The sequence below is a fragment of the Hemicordylus capensis genome, chromosome 2 (genome assembly GCF_027244095.1).
Source record: "Hemicordylus capensis ecotype Gifberg chromosome 2, rHemCap1.1.pri, whole genome shotgun sequence".
NCBI classification, from domain to species: domain Eukaryota; kingdom Metazoa; phylum Chordata; class Lepidosauria; order Squamata; family Cordylidae; genus Hemicordylus; species Hemicordylus capensis.
The window spans coordinates 187,696,776-187,716,100 of NC_069658.1; the positions used below are offsets into that span (position 1 = coordinate 187,696,776).

General features: G+C 46.9%; 1 protein-coding gene across 5 annotated transcripts in view; it reads right to left on the bottom strand.

Moving 5' to 3' along the window:
• LOC128347328 (metabotropic glutamate receptor 6-like) overlaps positions 1-19,325 on the bottom strand; it is a 56,022-nt gene that overhangs the window by 24,987 nt on the left and 11,710 nt on the right. Inside the window, exons 1-3 of one of the 5 annotated variants that reach the window (XM_053301796.1) lie at positions 15,734-15,894; positions 12,793-13,322; positions 363-579 (exon numbers count right to left, since the gene is read on the bottom strand). In XM_053301796.1, coding sequence (XP_053157771.1) covers positions 363-579; positions 12,793-13,322; positions 15,734-15,776 — 790 coding nt within the window. In that variant the 5' untranslated portion in view covers positions 15,777-15,894. Of the gene's footprint in view, positions 1-362; positions 580-813; positions 837-936; positions 1,172-12,792; positions 13,323-15,733; positions 15,895-19,325 lie in introns of those variants that run through there. The other 4 variants (XM_053301797.1, XM_053301798.1, XM_053301799.1 and 1 more) reach the window with 4 other exon arrangements.

Sequence of the window (19,325 nt, forward strand, 5' to 3'; positions counted from 1 at the left end):
GGGTCCGCCCTGGTTGCATATGAATGGGAGGCTTGATGTGTGAGCACTGTAAGAAATCATTCCCCTTAGGGGATGGAGCCGCTCTGGGAAGAGCATCTAGGTTCCTCCCTGGCAGCATCTCCAAGACAGGGCTGGGAGAGATTCCTGCCTGCAACCTTGGAGAAGCTGCTGCCAGTCTGTGTAGACAATACTGAGCGAGATGGACCAATGGTCTGACTCAGGATATGGCAGCTTCCTCTGTTCCGCCAAGTGACCACAGGCAACCTCCACAGGTGTCAGATGATGGGGTTTATTTCCCAGAGAGGGTTTGGCTCCTACTGGCTCTCCCGACTCCCCGGACCACACCCGCCAGCCCCTCTCACCAGCCTCGCGGGAGATTTGCACAAAGGCATCGACGCCGCTCTCGCCATAGTTGCCCTCGGAGGCCAGCGTGGAGACGTAGTTCCAGCCTAGCGCCTTGACAATGTCCACCATGGCTTGGGCCTGGTAGGAGTCCGGAGGCACCACGCGGGAGAAATAATCATAGCGGTTGCTGTCGCTGAGCTCAGGTGCAGTGGAGGCATAGCTAATCTGGGGGATCTGTAGGGTTGGGGAAAGGGGAGGGGGGCAAAACACAGTTGTATGGATTGCCCCAACCTTGTTTTCATTTATTCATTCATTTTATATACAGCCCTTGCTAAAGTGGCTCGGTGCAGTTTACATTAATATCAAAATAAAACCATTAATCAACCCTTTTAACCAGATTAAAATTAAAACTAGATATTAAAAGCCAGGCTAAAACTATGGAGACCTAAGAGAGCCCTTCAGTCTTACGTTACAGCCTTCCCAGTAGGCCTCTCTAGGCCTGGAATATTCTTCCCCTCTCTCTCCTTTCAAATTATTGCAATTCCTATTTCTTCTGGGAAGACTTTCCTGGATCCCCAGAGCTTCACCTACCTCTTAACCCACTACCCCGCACTTCCTGCCCTCTTTACCAAATCCTGTCTTCCCTCCTTATCTTTTATTATCTTGTTCATGCCTGATTAACAAGATGGTTCACGCCTGCTTTGTACACAATAACACATTGTTGGCACTACTACTGCACAAAACTAGTAGTTGAAGACTAGCAGCAGCAGCAGCAGCAGTTGTGGTGGTGATGTGACGTGGCTGGCTGTTGGCTCTGGCTGGGAGTTAGTGCACCCCATTGGAGCTGGCAGGAATAGCGGAGGCTGAGACCTGGAGGGTGCGTGTGGCTGAGTTATTGTATGTGTATATGTGTGTGTGGAAAGCCTGGCCTTCCAGGGTTTTTAAACTACTGTAAACTTTTAAAAATTGTTTTAAATGGTTGCCCTCTTTTTCCAGGGTTTTTAGCTGTTTGAATGTTTAAATTGGTTTTATGCTGTTTTTATAGTTTTGATTTTAATTGTTAACTGGTTTTAATTGTTTTTCTCCTGTTGTAAACCGCCCTGAGCCGTTTGGAAGGGCAGTATACCAACCAACCAAATAAATAGATGTGTATATATGGTCTCTAGCTTTGGCTATACACTATAAGGTATATCATGGCTGTACCTTTGGCTAGAGGAGGAAAAGCCTCAGCTGATGGCTTGAATTTTATGGTGGCTGGCTCTGAGATAGAAAGGGGGAAGCTCACTCAGTGGTCGAGGAGGAGAGCTGGTCTTGTGGTAGCAAGCATGACTTGTCCCCTTAGCTAAGCAGGGTCCACCCTGGTTGCATTTGAATGGGAGACTCAAGGGATGGAGCTGCTCTGGGAAGAGCATCTAGGTTCCATGTTCCCTCCCTGGCTTGTCCAAGATAGGGCTGAGAGAGACTCCTGCTTGCAACCTTGGACAAGCCACTGCCAGTCTGTGTAGACAATACTGAATTAGATGGATGGGACCAATGGTCTGACTCAGTATTCTCAGCTTCCTATGTTCCTATGACTTCTCTCTGGAGGCAATTTTTGGACAACAGTATGGAAAAAAATGTTAAAAATCCTCCCACAGATTATGATCTGAGATCCAGATTTTGCCCCCTTCCCCCTTCGAGGCTGCTATTTGAAGAAGGCAAAAAAAAAAAAAAAAAAAAGCAAGGCCAAAGTACTTATTTAACATGAACATATAATTTGGTCCTCTTGAAACTGTCATGAGGCAGGTCAAGTGCTCAGTAACCCTCCCAGATGGCCTGTATTGTTCAGGTAATTCTTTTATGGCCAAGTTAGAATTCTTTTTCTTTTCTTCTTCTTGGCAATATTGTATGTCCAAGAGCCCTCTCTGCAGGGTATGTCTATTTCTATGCAACATCCAGAAAACAAAGGTCCCTAGAAATATTGCTATTTCATGCAAACAACCTGGTGGGTGTGCAGTCTGTTCCTGTGATCAGGTGTAGCACGTTGAGGTGGTGTCCTGTGTTACACCCAGGAACTGAATACAAAATAGTTCCTGGTATGTGTGTCAGTCACCATTTATGAATAGCACCCATGAGTGTGTAAATAATAGGTTTTGTTTGCAAAATACGCATGTACTTGTGGGTCTGATCCTCTACCAGTCACCAGTGCTATGCATTTTGCTGAAGGACTTTGTGATCTGCAGTTTAGACATTCAGCAGAATCAAGTGGGATAGCATTTACTGGATTGTACTTCTTCAGGCTGTGTGTGCATGAAGAGATTTGCATATTTGAATTGCTTCCTCATGGGTGGGAAAAATCCTCTCTGGACAAAGGAAAACAACATCTCAGGAAGGAGAAGGCTAGGTTGAACTCCCCCACAGCCCTCCATGTTAATTTTCTGTGCAGGGGGGTTGTTTTTCTGTCTCTGCTCCGCACTCCACCCACAGTGGTACAACCTAGCAAGACCTTTACCACCAAATTCTGCTGAGTGTACAAGCTGAGCCAGTACAAATAGATGCCATTAAAATATGACACTGTACATGTGCATTTTGCACTCGAGAATTGGTTCCTGAGTATTATGCGTTATGTATGCCCTTATAAATTATTGGTTGCCAGTTGCCACTCAAGTTCTTCTCTGGGCTGGGTGGCCTCTCCGGAGCTAGAAAATGGTGGCCACGGCATTTCAAAGAGCAGAGAAGCACTGACCAAAGGTTATGTGTGGCCAGGCAGGACCCTGGTTTTGTTGGGACGTTTGTTTTGTGTTTGCATAGATCTGGACTGTGCATATTACTGCTTGTTTACACAGTCAGACAGGTGTTATTGACTGGTTTGTTTTATACAGACATCGAGTCTGTCTGTCTTTATTTATTTATTTATTTATTTAAATACTAGAGGATCAGACCACAATAATAATCATATTATGACCCTATGTGCAAGCACTTTTTGTATGCAGAGAGAATGTACATACAGTCTAGTGAATGTGCAAAGGTTGGACAGAGGCTGCCAACAGGATCCCACTTTTTCCCACCACAGGTGTTAATTCTGTCAGTGCAGGCCATCTAAAGACAGCTGTAGTCTTTCAACAGTCCCAGCACCAGCCAATGAAACGGAGCACCAAATAACTCTCCCTCCTTTTTCCCTTTCTTTCTACTAACATCACGTCCCCTTCTTTCAAATCTCCCCAACTCCATTGTTGTATTCTATTTAGTAGTCATTTATGCTTTGTTGATGAAAACTTTGTCCCAGTGTGGAGATCCTGTAGTGTGTGTGTGTGTGTGTGTGTGTGTGTGGAGTCAGAATGAAAAGGGAGGGAAAGGAGAAGGAGGAAAAATGAATTGTTCCTGGAATGAAGTCTTAGTTAAACAAACATAAGATTACTTGGTATTTTTGAGGAAAGCAGCCATAAAACATTCTTCCTTTGGGAAAGGAAGAGGTAAAAACAGTGTGGTGCCATTTTGTTTTCCTTCCTTTGCAAGCCATCCATGTGGGGGGATGCTGGATGATCTGCTCTGCTGCCCCTGAGATCAACTGGCCCACAATTAATTCAACATCTGAAGTGGCCTCCTTCACTCTGCTTAATAGTAGGGTGCTCAGCCCTAACCCACACCACAATGCTGTTGCATTTTCTACACTGGAAATTAGCACAGAAAAGCTAAACATGAAATTCTGTCCTCAACAGAAAGGTAAAGCGTGCCGTTGAGTTGGTGCCGACTCCTGGCGACCACAGGGCCATGTGGTTGTCTCTGGTAGAATACAGGAGGGGTTTACCATTGCCTCCTCCTGTGCAATATGAGATGATGCCTTTCAGCATCTTCCTATATTGCTGCTGCCTGATATAGGTGTTTCCCATAGTCTGGGGAACATACCAGCGGGGATTCGAACCAGCAACCTCTGGCTTGGTAGTCAAGCCATTTCCCCACTGCGCCAGCAGAAAGCTGGGGGGTTATTAGAATGTTGTGTTATACCAATGCTGTATGTGTCAGTTTTGGGGACTGTATGAGGCACAGCTCAAGGAATTCACACTGACAGATGGCGAGAGAGGAAACTGAGGCCACAGGGCATTCAACAGGACTGAGCTGATCATCTTGGCTTCCTCCCAATTCTGATTCACACCTCCCTTGTGCCTTCCCAATGTTTGAGATAGATCCTGATATTCTCTCAGCCAGAACCCACTTTCCGAGAGAGATTCCTGGATTCCAGTCCATTCTCGAGCTAGACAGGAAGATATCCTTTCCCTCCTTGCTCTGTAGGAAGACCAAATGGTCCTATTTCCCTTTCCACTGCATCTCTGTTTCCCGCCCTCGCTTGGTCTGTGAGAAGCCCCATTAAAGCGATTAGTGATGGGGATTAGGGGGGTTTTAGCAAAATGAGCTGCAGCTCCAGTCAGGAACAGCTGAGGCTGGGGCGGGGTGGAGGGGGGAGTGTGTCAGGCTGCGGCTGCTCAGCATGGCACGTGTGCGAGTGAGAGTGTTTTGTTAGATCTGTATGGCAGCAGGATGTGTACAAGGTAGATGGGTCTATGTATATGGCTATCCCTTTGTATGTGTGTATTTGTGGTGTTGACTTCTGGACTCATGAATTATGGGTGTGTCTTGTGACCTCAGAAACTGTGAGAAAATAGGAGAGTCAGGATGTTCCCCAGGGCTCACTTGCTTAGGGGGCCCCAAACCACCGCCTTTTGCTTTGCTTGCTTCTGGGTACCAATTCAAGTTCACTTAACATGGAGTAGTTATCCTTTCACATCCTTTAAGCATCCTGTTGTACTCACAATAAGGGGTGTTGCTATAATTGAGCAGATGGGTTCAAAGAACCTGGGCTTCCCAGCTCCTGAGGGCCCCCCAGCTCCACACCTTCCTGTTTTCTTAATGATCCCTCTCACTCCGAGGGGCTGCCAGGGAAAGGGCAAACACATCCCCTCTTCCCTAGCTACGCCCCTGCGTCACAATCAAGGGGGATGAAAGCACCTGGAAGGGCAGGGCTGTACTTAGGGCAGGGCAAGCAGGGCGACTGCCCCGACCCCGTTCTTTTCACCCCCATTAGGATTAACTGGAAGGGGCCCTCCACAGTGTCTAATTTGCCCCAGGCCCTGCACCCTGCCAGGGTTCTCTAAGGACAGCTCTGCTGAAGGGTGGATTCCCCACACAACACACACACCTTTTCACTACATGGTTCTACATTACTCACTACATTAAGAGGTATTTGCTAAAGGTTAAATGCTGTGCCTAAGAGAGATGTCTGCTGCTAATCATATTGACTTTTAGAAGAGCCCCTCTTCTTACAAACTTTTCACCCACCCTATCTGCTTCTGCTTCTTTGCACTGCCTCCATTATGCTCTTCTAATCCACAGCAATGATTGAGTGTCAGGAACCAGCAGGAGGTACCTACTCCATATTAATTAACCCAGAGCATTATCACTTTGAGTGTTTTATAGATAAGTGACTAATAAGGTTTCTAAGTGTAGACTCATGGGAATTTTTTTTGCACACTGTGGGTTTTGCTCTTGCCTTTTGTTTTGTTGCTCTCCATTTCACCTCCAAAAAAGAAAGGTGGGGGAAAATAAACCTTTCCTCTTTTGAACCTCCCTGTCCACCCCTCATCCTCCATTCTTCACTCATCCAATTTAGGGCATCCACAAGCAGAAGTCGCCTTCGATATGCATGAATATAATAACAGATTTGGACTGTAAGCTTGCAGGCAGAGTCTTGTGACTTTATGGTTTACAGCACCCTGTTTTTTAGGCTCTTAGGAAAGCATCACCACCACCACCACCACCACCACCACCACCACCACCACCACCACCACCACCATCTGGATTAGAACTTCTAGACTGAAATTGGATGTGTTTCCAAATGTGAACCAGAATGCAGATGCTCTCTGCATGGCATTGATTTCAGTGGAATGCACACATATCAATGTACATCCTCAGATGAGGAGCCACAGTTCAGTGGCGTGGCACATGCTTTGCACGCAGAAGTTCAATGCCTGGCAAATCCAGGCTAGGAGAGAAAGACCTTTACTTGAAACCTGGGAGGGCTGCTGCCAGTCCATATACAAGACCATGGATCAATGGCCTGACTGAAGACAGTTTTCTATGTCCATCCACACACATTATGTGTCATTGAAAGCAACACAGCTTTTGCACTCAGATATACATTTGACACATCCTGGGGTTCTTTAAATTTACTGGGGGTGGGGGGAGGCACCTCACCAGGCAATTTAAAGGATCGTTCAGAAGGGTCAAATGGGGCTTGATAGCGCATGCCAGAGAATGCTCTGTGCTCAATTGCCCTCCCTTTCCACCACATGAAGAAGGGGCAGCCTCGCCACAGTTTCAAGGACCCTTTGGGTGGGGGGTGATTTTGGGCTTGGGGAATGCATACCTCTGGCTGCTTCCTTCCCTTCAGCCCAGCTGCGGTATGCACACCTGCACACTCTGATACTAAGATGCACAGGCAGCGTGAGGGCAACATGTATGCATGGCACTCTGCCTCTGCCAGGGAGGTTGTTGTTGGTTTTTTTTAATGTAGAATATCACAGAGGTCCCTTTGAGATGGCGGTGGGGGCGGTGGGGGGGGAGGCTTCAACCCTCTCCCATCCAATTTCAGCTGCTGGTGCATCCACGTGTGAGCCCCCACATTACAAGAGAGAGGCAAACAGAGGGGCAGGGTGAAAGGAAGCGCTCTTGACCGGACTGCTTTCTTCTCAGGGAGATTGTGAAGAAGAGAAGAAGGGTGGGGCCTTATGTAGCATGGAAATTAACGAGTGCGGTTTTGCTGAGCCGGCTACATTTCTCTTAATGGGCCTGACTGAACGGACCATCTGTCAGGGTCAAGCCACAGCATCCTGGGCAGTGCCTGCTCTTCCCACCCCAAAATGACCCTTGTTCCCCTTGCAATCTCCCCCAGCCCCCTCTCTACCTCTATTGCCTCCTCCCCCCACACAGTTGCCCTGCAGTTCTTGCCCACCTTTCCTCCCAGGCCCATCTCCCCACTCCACTCCTACCCCACTCTGTTACCAGCCCTGTCCCAACCAGCTTCTCTCCCTGACCCTGGCAGCTGCTAAGAACCTCTGGCATGAGGGGAAAAGTTGGCCATCTGTCCTAGATCAGCTGGGCCAGGCTATGCCACCCCCAGCCGCCATACCCGCCCCAACCACACCATCCCAGAGACACCAAGCTAAGTCTGGTTGAGAGGTCTGAGCTGCCACCAAGTGCTCAGAGTGGCTTCCTTTTCTCCTCTCTGGCAGGGCTTCTTTTTTATTATTAACTGCTGTGTGGCAGAAATTCAACAGGTGCAACCTTCTGCCCTCAGTGATCACATCTCATGCCAGAAAACACCTTGCTAGGAGCTTTCCCCCCAGCAGGCTTTACCATGAGTTTTCTGTGAGGCTTTACTGCAAACTCAACGTTGTCCCAAAACCCCAACACAAAACGTGGTTGTTTTTTACCCTGATATAAACCGGGCTGCACTCTAACACGCAATGACAAACCCGAATTGTGTGTGGAGTACTCCCCTATAGCTCGCAGGGACTTTGGGTAAATCTGCCTGATATGTGAACGTACACCCTCCATTCCATTGGAGATGCCAGCTAAAGGGCTTTAAAAGCCCTGTGTGGAAAACTCCCTGTTGATTTGTTTGCCTGTTAACATAGCCTCCAAAGACATAGGAGTCCTTTGAGAGAACTCTATGCTCAGCCTTGAGATCTCATGCCTCCCTTCCTGCTCAGGGGCCAATACCTCACTTGTTATTATAGGCTGCCGTGAGGCAAATGGCACTCTGCCTCCTCTTTCAAGATTTATTACCCATAAGTGTCAGTTGAACGGAGAGGTAGCCAGACAAATACATATTGTCTTTACATATTGTTCCACAACATTCTTTGCTATTTTTAGTGATATTTTAGTAGGGCTTTCCCCCACCCCCACCCCCTTCACTGATGATCTGTTATTACAATGAGAAAACTCTTCCCAGTGATTTAAGCCAGGGCCAAACTACATGTTACAGTACATTAGTCATGTGTTTGGCCCTGAAGTGCTTAGTTTTTCTTCACTCAAAGCAGCCACTGGGGGCTTGATGGAGCTTGTGGAGAGAGTTTTAATCCTTTGGAGAGGAGAGCTGGTCTTGTAGTAGCAAGCATAACTTGTCCCCTTAGCTAAGAAGGGTCCACCCTGGTTGCATTTGAATGGGAGACCACATGTGAGCACTGTAAGATATTCCCCTTAGGGGATGGAGCCGCTCTGGGAAGAGCATCAGAAGGTTCCAAGTTCCCTCCCTGGCATCTCCAAGATAGGGCTGAGAGAGATTCCTGCCTGCAACCTCGGAGAAGCCGCTGCCAGTCTGTGAAGACAATACTGAGCTAGATAGACCAAGGGTCTGACTCAGTATATGGCAGCTTCCTATGTTCCTATGGTCCCAATCAGGGTTGTAGCTACAATTGAATTGGGCGTGTGTGTGTGTGTGACATCCCTCAGCCCCTGAGGGAGGCGGGTCCTGCAGGCTGAATGACAGCGGCTTGCTCTTTGCTCTCCCACAAATGCCTTTCTGAAGAAGAAAGGGGACAGAGGCTCATCTTCACTTTTTTGTCCCAGGGCCCACGCCAACCTTGCTATACCTATATACCCGATCCTGATTCCCCCTGCAGAAGCTGCTACTGAGCAAAGAAAAACTAAGCACCTGGGAGCCAAGCATGTTTTTCATGTGTGGTTTAGCCCTCAGTGGTTTCTGAATGGTGCTTGAGCACACTAGTGTGCAACGGGAAGGGCCTAAAGGATGTTTTGACATATTAAGCCACCAGCTTGGGTTCTTCCACCACCCTATGCCCCTCAGAGTAGAGAGACCTTATATCTGCCAATATGTGGGCATTACCCAGAGGAAGGGAGTCAGGAACATAGCAAGATTCCCTGATGCAGCCCACATCAGCATGTAAAGGGAAGGAAAACGGAAGCATTACCATGGTCCAGAAAGCACGCTCTCTTCCTTGATCCTCGGGGTGGCCAGTCTGAAGCTCTCCAACTGTTGGACTACAACTCCCATCATCCCCAGCTACCATTGCCTTGGAGATTATGAGAGTTGTGGTCCAACAACAGCTGGAGCCTCAGATTGGCCACCCCTGGACTAGGCAAAGGAGATGCTAATAACTGAACACTAGTAATTGGGCTCTCCTGCAGTTGCAAGGAGAATGCCCACCTATTGTTCTGGGAACTGAGAAAATATCTGTGTGTGTTTTCTTTTCTCTTTTTTTCTTTTTTACCAAGGATCAAAAGTTTAGGAAGTGCTGTTCTAAACCATTGATTTTTGCTACACAGAGTGAACAGCCCCCACCCCCCCACTTTTTCTGGCATTTTTTCAAACAAAAAAGATTGAAAAGGTGTCAGACATCAGCTCAATGTAGCCTTCTATGACTACCCTGTGGCTATGACAGTATGGTATGTTTTAAATGTAAGGGAGGCACAATAAGACTATAAGATGGGAAGGCATGGGCAAGGGACAGGTAGGCAACCACAAATAAGAGCTTCAATTCTTGAAGAACTGAGAAGCCACCTGTATCATTCATTCAAATGCATCTCCACAAACCTGAAGACAAGAAACTTGACAAAAGTCAATGCTGAGATGCTCAGGCACCCAGGCACCCAGATGGCATTGGATGTGTGCACTCCCAAAAGATTGACAGTTCTTTCCACCAATACATTAATTCCAAGCCATTGCTATTTTGCTCTTTTCGTCTCCATCCATTATGTAGCTACAGTTACTTGTAGTTCAGGGCCAGTGGCTTAACAAGCTCTGGAAGGGCCTGTGTTCCATAAATGAACATTGCTCCCCCCCTTTTTTGTGGTGTAATAGGAATTGCCAACATTTTAGAACTTACTTTTATTTTCTTGGTGGCTCCTGCTGCCGCCAGCCCCACCTCCACTGCTGCCAGCTGCCTGCCTGCATGCTCACCACCGCAAGCCACCCACCCACAGGCGGTGGTGGGGTACATGGATGGCTGCAGTGGCAGCAGGTAATCAGGGTGGGGGGGAGGTAGGCAGTTTAAGCAGGCTGGTGTCAGGTTAGTGGGGAGACAGGCATGCAGGCAGGTGAAGGACACTCGGCAATCCTTCTTCTCAGGCCCCCCCAGGGTGGCTCATATTCTTTGAATACTCCAGTCCAATTATAGATATGCCCCTGCTCAGGGCAAACTAGATATGTGATATAGGAAAACTTGTGGAGTATCTCCTGATGGTTTTGTTTTGTACTTTAATGCAGTTGTGGGGGGCTCCACATCTGACTGAAGTGGCAAGAGGAGGAGTGGTGGTGGGAAACCCTTGTCCTTTGGACTGCTTTCCTGATCAAAATTGGCTACTCCAGCTGCTTTCCTTCCCAGACCTGGGTGAAAAGGATATTAGTACTTTATGTGTATCTTTTCTCTTCCAGAGAGAAAAAGCAGCTGGGGTTAGATTTTGACTAGGAAACTGTCCTACAAGAAAATAGTTAAACACCCCTTCCTCCTTGTTCTGATCAAATTTGGATCTCTCTGCAGTTGCTTTTAGATCTTTTCTGCAGCTGCATTAGATCTTTGCTGTATTAAAATAAAGAAACAAAGATCACCAGGAAACATTCCACAACTCCCCCCTGACACACCTAGTCAGTAATCAGGTTCTTTATCAATCCTCTTGCCCCTTCAGATCTTGCTGTCGATGTATTCCGTTTGGCTATGAAGTGAACGCTGTGAGAGCAACGTGGCCTGTGGAACCGTAGAACTGTCCTGCTTCCCCCACAAGACGTGGAGCTGCTTCCTAACAGGGGCCCACCTGAGCCTGACTTTACAACTATTTAGAAAAAGGTCAAAAACATATTTATTTCAGCAGAACCTTAGGAGGCCATTTCTGCAACTTCTCATTTAAGTCTCAGACCATTTTTGGAACAGGTATGCACTTTGAATGTTAGGTATTTTGTCTGATGAATGTTTACAATTTTTTTTTATTTGATAGATTTATGTTTGAATATTTATTGTTTGGGCCTTTTGCAACAAAAGGAAACATAGCTATTAATTTTTTTATGGATGAACTGAAATGCCTCCCCCAACTCCACCACCTGTTTACAGGTGGCAAAGCAATACCACAGTAATCACACACTCAGCTGCTGTTGGCTGAAATTTTCTCTCTCTTCTTCACCACAAGATGCCAGAATGAGGGCAGGAAGCATTGCCCTCACTGTATATAGTATTCTATACTACACAGTATAGAGATGCAATCAATCAAGCAAGCAAGCAATATTGTCTTTGGACCTCATCATGTGACCAGATCTCACTGGCTACTGCAGTGTTTACATGTTACATTCTACATGTGTACCATCTCTGTGCAACATGCACAGTGTTGATCTGTATGCTCATACAGAGGCTCACGTGTTATGTTTGACACATGAACAGTACATGCAATCTGTACTTCATTTTTCTGAGGAGCCCAGTTCCTGTGTTGGCCCTCTAAAATGAATGCACATACAGTCATTCACATGTATGGACATACAGACAATTGAATGTCCACACATCATAAAGTGTGAATAGCCTTTGTGTGAAATCTGCAAGAAACCCAATCAGAGTGAGGGTAATGTGAAACCTTCTCCCCACCCTCAAAGGCTACTTTTTAGAGCTGAAAAAGTGATTTTTTTCAGCTCAGCCTTACACATGTTATATAGATAAACAGGTGGAGATCTTCAAACATTCTCAGATGTAGGGTTTGAGTTCTTTTTGGGGTAGGGGTGATGATAACTCCAGTATATATGGAATTGAATTACAAATATGAATTGCATATAGCCCCTCTCTGATGAACACCATTGACACGCTCAGGTGAAAATGCTAAGCAAACGTATTTGGGGAAAAGCATATCAGTGGGTCTTACTCCTGAATACACATATATAGGACCAGACTGTCAGTGAAACTGACTGCTCTTCGTATGGTGCCATTTCCTCTCTCCTTTGAAGTCATTCTCACCAACATCTCAATCTAGTCTCTGGCCTCCAAAACACGTCTGAGAAGTTGGAATGTTTATAAACATTCCATCACTTTAGCAGCTGACCCAATGGCTAGGGAGGTCTAATGTCAAAATTCGGAATTTACAGTTAATAGCTACAGAAGGTTTAAAGACTATCATCCAGCCTGTGTTTAAATTTTTTTCCTTTTGCCACATTTATTAACAAAACCACTATTTTTCTTCAAGACGGATAACCACAAATATTCTACATGCCTACATATTTGGTGCTTTAGTCTGTACCTGTGATTACAGTTAAGTGCCCTAACAGATTATCGAAAGCTGGAGATAATTGTGCAAAGGAAGCCCCTCTTGAGCCAGCAGCCCCAAGTTTCCTCCTGGAGCAGAGACCTCCCCAGCCACCCCTGAGTAGTTCAGGCTCCTGCCCTGGGAAATGCCCTCTGAAAGGCTTTCCCCTTTACTCACGGCAAAGAGGCGGAGCACATTTGCTACCATGATGGAGACGGAGCTGGCAGAGGCCCCAATGACGGCCACCACGCGTTCAGGCTTGGCGATGATGGGTGGCTCGCCATTAGAGCAGCGCACGTCGGATGTATCCTTCTGGATCAGGGCCTGGACAAAAGTCAGTGACTGCTCCAAGGCGTAGGTGTCACGAGAGCAGGTGTCCATGATGCGGGCCCCCAGTGTCATGTTGGGAAGCAAGTCTGGGTCACTGTTAATCTGGTCCAGAGCATAAAGCATGGCCTCCATCCGGTGGATTCCCTTCTCCTTCTTCACGTCTCCACATGGCACTCCAGCTGGGCCACGGGAGTGGACTGGGAACAGCCCTCCTAGAGTGATGTCCCCTTCTATCTTGATGGAGTGTGGTTGGGTAGCTGCTTGGCCACATACCCAACCTGGGCCATGCCCCAAGGCCCAGAGGGACCACAAGCAGAGCAGTGGGAGGTTGGCAAAGTTCATGGTGCGTCTTGTAGGGATCTGGCGATGCTTATGGCCTGGAATCAGAGGAAGATCGGCTTAGAAGGGGGCCAAGGCTCATTCACAACACTTGATGGTTGGGATATGATGATGAATGGCAGCTGAATGTGTGAACGGTTTCTATGGATAGCTCTAATGAAGTGATGTCAGAAGACATGGAAGTTCTATCAGTGGTTTTAGATCTGTGATGGCCCATCCATACATGAAAGTCCCTTGATATTGCATTCAAGTTATGGACATGCTTGAACCAGGTTTTTGTCTTAACAATGTGCAGCAAGATGTCCCAGCAAAACTCATCACAAGCAGAACAAGATGCATGACCAGCTCCAGGATTGAGGGGGCCTTTGGGGTGATAACCTCTGCTGGGTCCCTCCTACCTGGGTTGGAGTGCCTCCCTCTACCATGATGGTGGTCATACCACCATATGAGGGGAAAACGTGATGAGTAACATGGTTAGAACTCTGTCATTGCTGCTGCTGGCAATCAGAGGTGCACCTAGGTAATTTTGGAGCCTGGACCTAAATGCCTTTGGAGCCTCCCCTCCCCTGCAAATTAAGCACCAGTAAATTAAGCATCAACATGCTCCACCAGGAGAAACCCACAACCACTGCCACAGCAAGGGGAGGCCATTGGCTACTGGTTGCTGGCTAGGCCTAGTTTTCCTCAGTGAGCCAGGGCAGGCATCAGGAGTGGATTTCCCAGGGCACTGGGCTCTTGACAGTTGTCCAAGGTGCCTTGTGTTGATGCAGGCTCCGATAGGATGGATATAACCATCTCCCATTGCTTGTCTCCAGTAGTCAGGTATACCACCTCTGAGCATGGAGGCTCCATTTCTAGCTATCATGGCTAATTGCCATGATTACAGCTACCCCCCAGATGACTGTATTTCCTTCTTTTCAAAAAACAACATGCTAGTGACCATACCAACATCTTATGAATTCATAGCGTAATTATTTCTTGCATGAAATATGTCCTTTTGTCTGTCCTGAGTATCTTCTTCTACCCTTTTCAAGCATTCAAATGCTGGATAATGGAACTGCATGCGGGGGAGGGGGGGGAGAGACATCTTGCTCTTCCCCCAACCTTTATGTGTGCAGACATCTGTGGTGGGGAGTCTCATGTACAGCTGTGCACATGTGGACCCTCCACATCTTTTCCTATGAATGTGGATAGGTTGGGGATGTTGCCTGCCACTCAGATTCTGCCCCCATGAATATTAATTATCCATGTCTGAATGCCTGAAACAGGCCACAACTTCACATTATCTCAAGAACAAGAAACAGAACACACCACATCTCCCTACCCACCCCCGAGGTGCACCTAGGTAATTTTGGAGCCTGGACCTAAAGGCCTTTGGAGCCCCTGTCCCCAGCTACAAGTTAAGCATCATCCCCTTACACACACACACACACACACACACACACACACACACACACACACACACACACACACAGAGTATCCTTAACACATGGGTTCGAGAGCACAAACAGCAACTGAACTCACAAGAATATAAGATTATAAAACAGGGTATATTTATGCAATATCTTTATAGCTGTGCACTCCATTAGTTGGGAGGATAGTTACAACAAAGGCCTCCAGGAGTACTCTGATCCCAATGCAGGCAACATCTCTGTTGATCAGGGTGAAACTGGGCATCTCTCATAGGCCTGAAGAACAGGTGCACAAGTGGGGCATAAATTAATGGGGGTACCTCTCGCAATACAGTAGTGGAGTTTGGTGTGTGTGTGCCTTGAAACCAGAAAACACAGAGGGAAGAGAAGGGGGTTGAAGAAGAGAGGGTATGTCAAAGGGAAAGTATTGGGAGGGAATGGATGTGGCTTGTTGGACGAATGACTGAGAGAAAGACTGGATGGCTTGAGACTTTTTGTAAATGGGGATAGGACAGAGGGATGTACCCAACAGATTCTGGCAGCCTTTTCCCATGGAGTGGCCCTCCCATAAGACAAGGTAAGAAGGCAGCACATTTGGGTGGAGAGGGAAATCAGCCATCAAGGGGAGGGGGCGGACTAGTGGGAGACAGACAGATAGATCTGGCCCATGGAAGACGTTCTGCTTGTGTGTGCCCCACACTGAAATGAACTGGAGCTGCCCAGAGCACGGTCTCTTGTGCAGAGGAACTTCCTGGTGGATTTTGCCCCGTGCTAGAGAGTGGGAGTGGGTGGCATTTGGAATGTTCACCTCAGGCACCAAAAGACCTTGGGCCAGCTCCATTTTGCCCGCTTTATCATCACTAGTATCAAGCCTAGGGTTGCTACATTCATCAGAGAGAATCCTGGACACAACCATCAAAAGTGCCCCCCCTTTTAACCCCCTCCCACTTTTTAACCAGGATTGGAAAGAGCGCTTGGCAATGGAGCTTGGTGGTTCTTTTGTATTCTTTGCACAGTAAAGGGTTAGGAGTGCTTACCAATAAAAGGCAGTTCTGTTTTAAGGTCTGTTACTCCTTGCATTTCTTCCTGCTACTCCACATAGGAGATAAGAGAGACCCTCACAAGACTGCAGTTGCTGCATCAGGCAATGAGTGCTCTAGAGAGAAGTGGGGCCCAACAATGCCCTTGGAGAAAAGGAGGGACTCTCTAGTGCAGTGATTCTCAAACTTGGGTCCTCAGGTGTTATTGGACTTCAACTCCCATAATCCCCAACCAAAGGCCACTGAGGCTGGGGATTATGGGAGTTGAAGTCCAATAACACCTGAGGACCCAAGTTTGAGAATCCCTGCTCTAGTGTCTATATACTTCACAGCTAAGCCCAAAGGCTCACTAACAACTTTGCTAACTCTAGAGCTGATCCAGAAAGGAGGGGAAAGGAGTCACTGAGCCATATACAGAGAGCCAACCTAGCCAAACAGCAGCACTGGTTGCAGAGAAAGAGTAAGGATATGTGAAAAATTCCACATATTTGTGGAAAATTCCACATATTTGTGGAAATTTCCAATATAAGGAAATTTCAAATGCTGGCACCATGTAGCTACAATGCTTGGAGAGAAACACCAGAAAAATGGATAAAGTTTGTTAAAGCAATCTTCCTGCTCAAATTTCTGGACGTTTCATTTCCAGGATGATGCTTTTCATATATCTAGAACAGGATGTCCAATTCCTGGGCTCTCCAGGCCAATCCTGCACATGTGGCAACCCTAATCCAGCTCCTTACTACCTAGCAAAGCCTGTGTGTTTCCCAGACAGAGCTCAGCCTCTCTTTCTCTTTTTCACTTTAGCGCAGCCCTAGGCCAGAGGAAACAGAATTCTTCTCACTCTCCTTAAGGTGTGTGCGGTGTGTGTGTGTGGTGGCTTATTTGAGTAAGCACAAAGCTTAAAGAGAGGAGGGAGGAAAGAAATCTAAGAGCGAACGCTGAAAGGAACTGTTTTCTAAAAGCTTTTCCTAGTACCCGACCCAAGACACACAAGGGCACTCTCTCAGCAGCTTCCACTCTAGAAGGTCCAGGGCTGAAGAGAAAGTGCAGCCACCTCCATCCTGGTGGGAGGCAGAGATACAGCTCCGCTTGGGAAGGAAATGAGGCCACCAGGAGGGGCTCTGCTGTTTCTAGCAAGCAGTCCCAGAGAAATCTGCTTCTGTCTGTCTACTATCTATCTATCTATCTATCTATCTATCTATCTATCTATCTATCTATCTATCTATCTATCTATCTATCTACAGGTGAAACTCGGAAAATTAGAATATCGTGCAAAAGTCCCTTAATTTCAGTAATGCAAATTAAAAGGTGAAACTGATATATGAGACAGACGCATTACATGCAAAGCGAGATAAGTCAAGCCTTAATTTGTTATAATTGTGGTGATTATGGCGTACAGCTCATGAAAACCCCAAATCCACAATCCCAGAAAATTAGAATATTACATGGAACCAAGAAGACAAGGATTGTAGAATAGAACAATATCGGACCTCCGAAAAGTATACAGTGTACTGTGCTTGATTGGCCAGCAAACATGCCTGACCTGACCCCATAGAGAATCTATGGGGCATTGCCAAGAGAAGGATGAGACACATGAGACCAAACAATGCAGAATTGCTGAAGGCCGCTAATGAAGCATCCTGGTCTTCCATAACACCTCATCAGTGCCACAGGCTGATAGCATCCATGCCACGCTGCATTGAGGCAGTAATTGCTGCAAAAGGGGCCCAAACCAAGTACTGAATACATATGCATGCTTATACTTTTCAGAGGTCCGATATTGTTCTGTTCTACAATCCTTGTCTTCTTGGTTCCATGTAATATTGTAATTTTCTGGGATTGTGGATTTGGGGTTTTCATGAGCTGTACGCCATGATCATCACAATTATAACAAATTAAGGCTTGACTTATCTCGCTTTGCATGTAATGCGTCTGTCTCATATATCAGTTTCACCTTTTAATTTGCATTACTGAAATTAATGGACTTTTGCACGATATTCTAATTTTCCGAGTTTCACCTGTATCTTTTATTCCTTGCTGCATTTTGTTCAGCTCTTGTCCTTCCTCTGTTACATGGAAATACAGGAAACTACTTTATACCGAATCAGACCATTGGCCCATCTAACTCAGTCTTGTCCATACTGACTGGAAGTAGCTCTCCAAGGATTCAGGCAGGAGTCTTTCCCAGCCTTACCTGGAGATGCCAGCAAATGAACCTGGGCCCATCTGCTATGGTGCAGTGCTCACATGTAGTCACACCCATCCAAACACAAACCAAGGTGGACACTACTTAGCAAAGGGACCATTTGTGCTCCCTACTGCAAGCCTGGCTCTCAGACGCCACCCCTGTTTTCCTCTTGCCATTCCTGATTGTTGAATGTCTGCATATCCTGATCCATTCCTGATTGTTGAATGTCTACATATCATGCTGGACGATCCAATCCAGCTCCCATAGGTGGCCGGCTGCTGCTGGTTAGTCTGGGTATGGCAAGATAGTATGAATGGGAATGGGACAGCAGGTGCCCCAAGGAATGTCTGGGATCCTGGGCCAGCTTTGTGGTGTGGGGGTTGGGGGGGAAACAGGATGCACGGTACCCTCTTGATTTCACTGTCGACATGCAACCTCTCTTTTACTTAGCTGTCTGTGATGTCTTGGGGAGGTGTGTCTCTTTAGTGCTCCTCATGAGTCACCCCGGAAAATATTAACCGGCCATGAATTCACTCCCAGGTCTGTGGGGCTGGATAAGTCTGCCTCCCTCATACCTCATACCCTCCTCAAGTTGAGAAGTCAGCATACAGAGAGAAAGAGTCCAGCATTTCCTTCCCATTCCTGATGCATGGACCTAAATGGGAGCTTACCCTGCTGGTGGTGGGGGGTGGGTGGGGGTGGGAGATGGGGTTACAGCAACGTAACCAGACTGGCAGCAGAAATCGACTGAGAGGGGGAAGAAAGAAACCCCACGTGCTCTTCCTATGCATTCAGTAATGCACTGGGAAATGCAATGCTTCTCTCAAGCAGAATGTTCATTGCTATGGAGATTGCTGTAGGGAATACAGTTATGTGGATTTCATGAGAGCATTTATTGGATATTTCTTTGTCATGTAATTACTGTCATGCAATTGCCACAGCAATCCCTGCCACTTCCAATCCACATGCAATTTTTTTTAAAAAGTTTTTTTTTAATTCTTTGGAGCCTACACATTCCTTTCCACTAAAGCTCATGCACAGGAATGCTAATTTAGCCTTTAAAAGAAAAGGAAAAAAAAGGCGGGGGGGAATAGTGAATAGGCAGCCTCCCCTGGTGGAAATCAAACCGTCCCCCCATCTACTACAAATGGACAGGTATTGTGCCAGCTATTGTCACCGGAAAATCATTTGTGGGAATGAGTATCTTGCAAAAAGGCCACCACGAGACATTTTAGTGCCTGAGGCAGAAAATACAAAGGACAACGCCATCTTCCATTAACTAACATGGCACAGAATCCACCAGGAAAGTCCCATTGGAACACCTGTGCTCCTCCACAGCATCCATTCTTTTCAACTAGGCTTGTGCAGGAAATGGGGGTGGCCTTTTCATGAGGCGAGGTG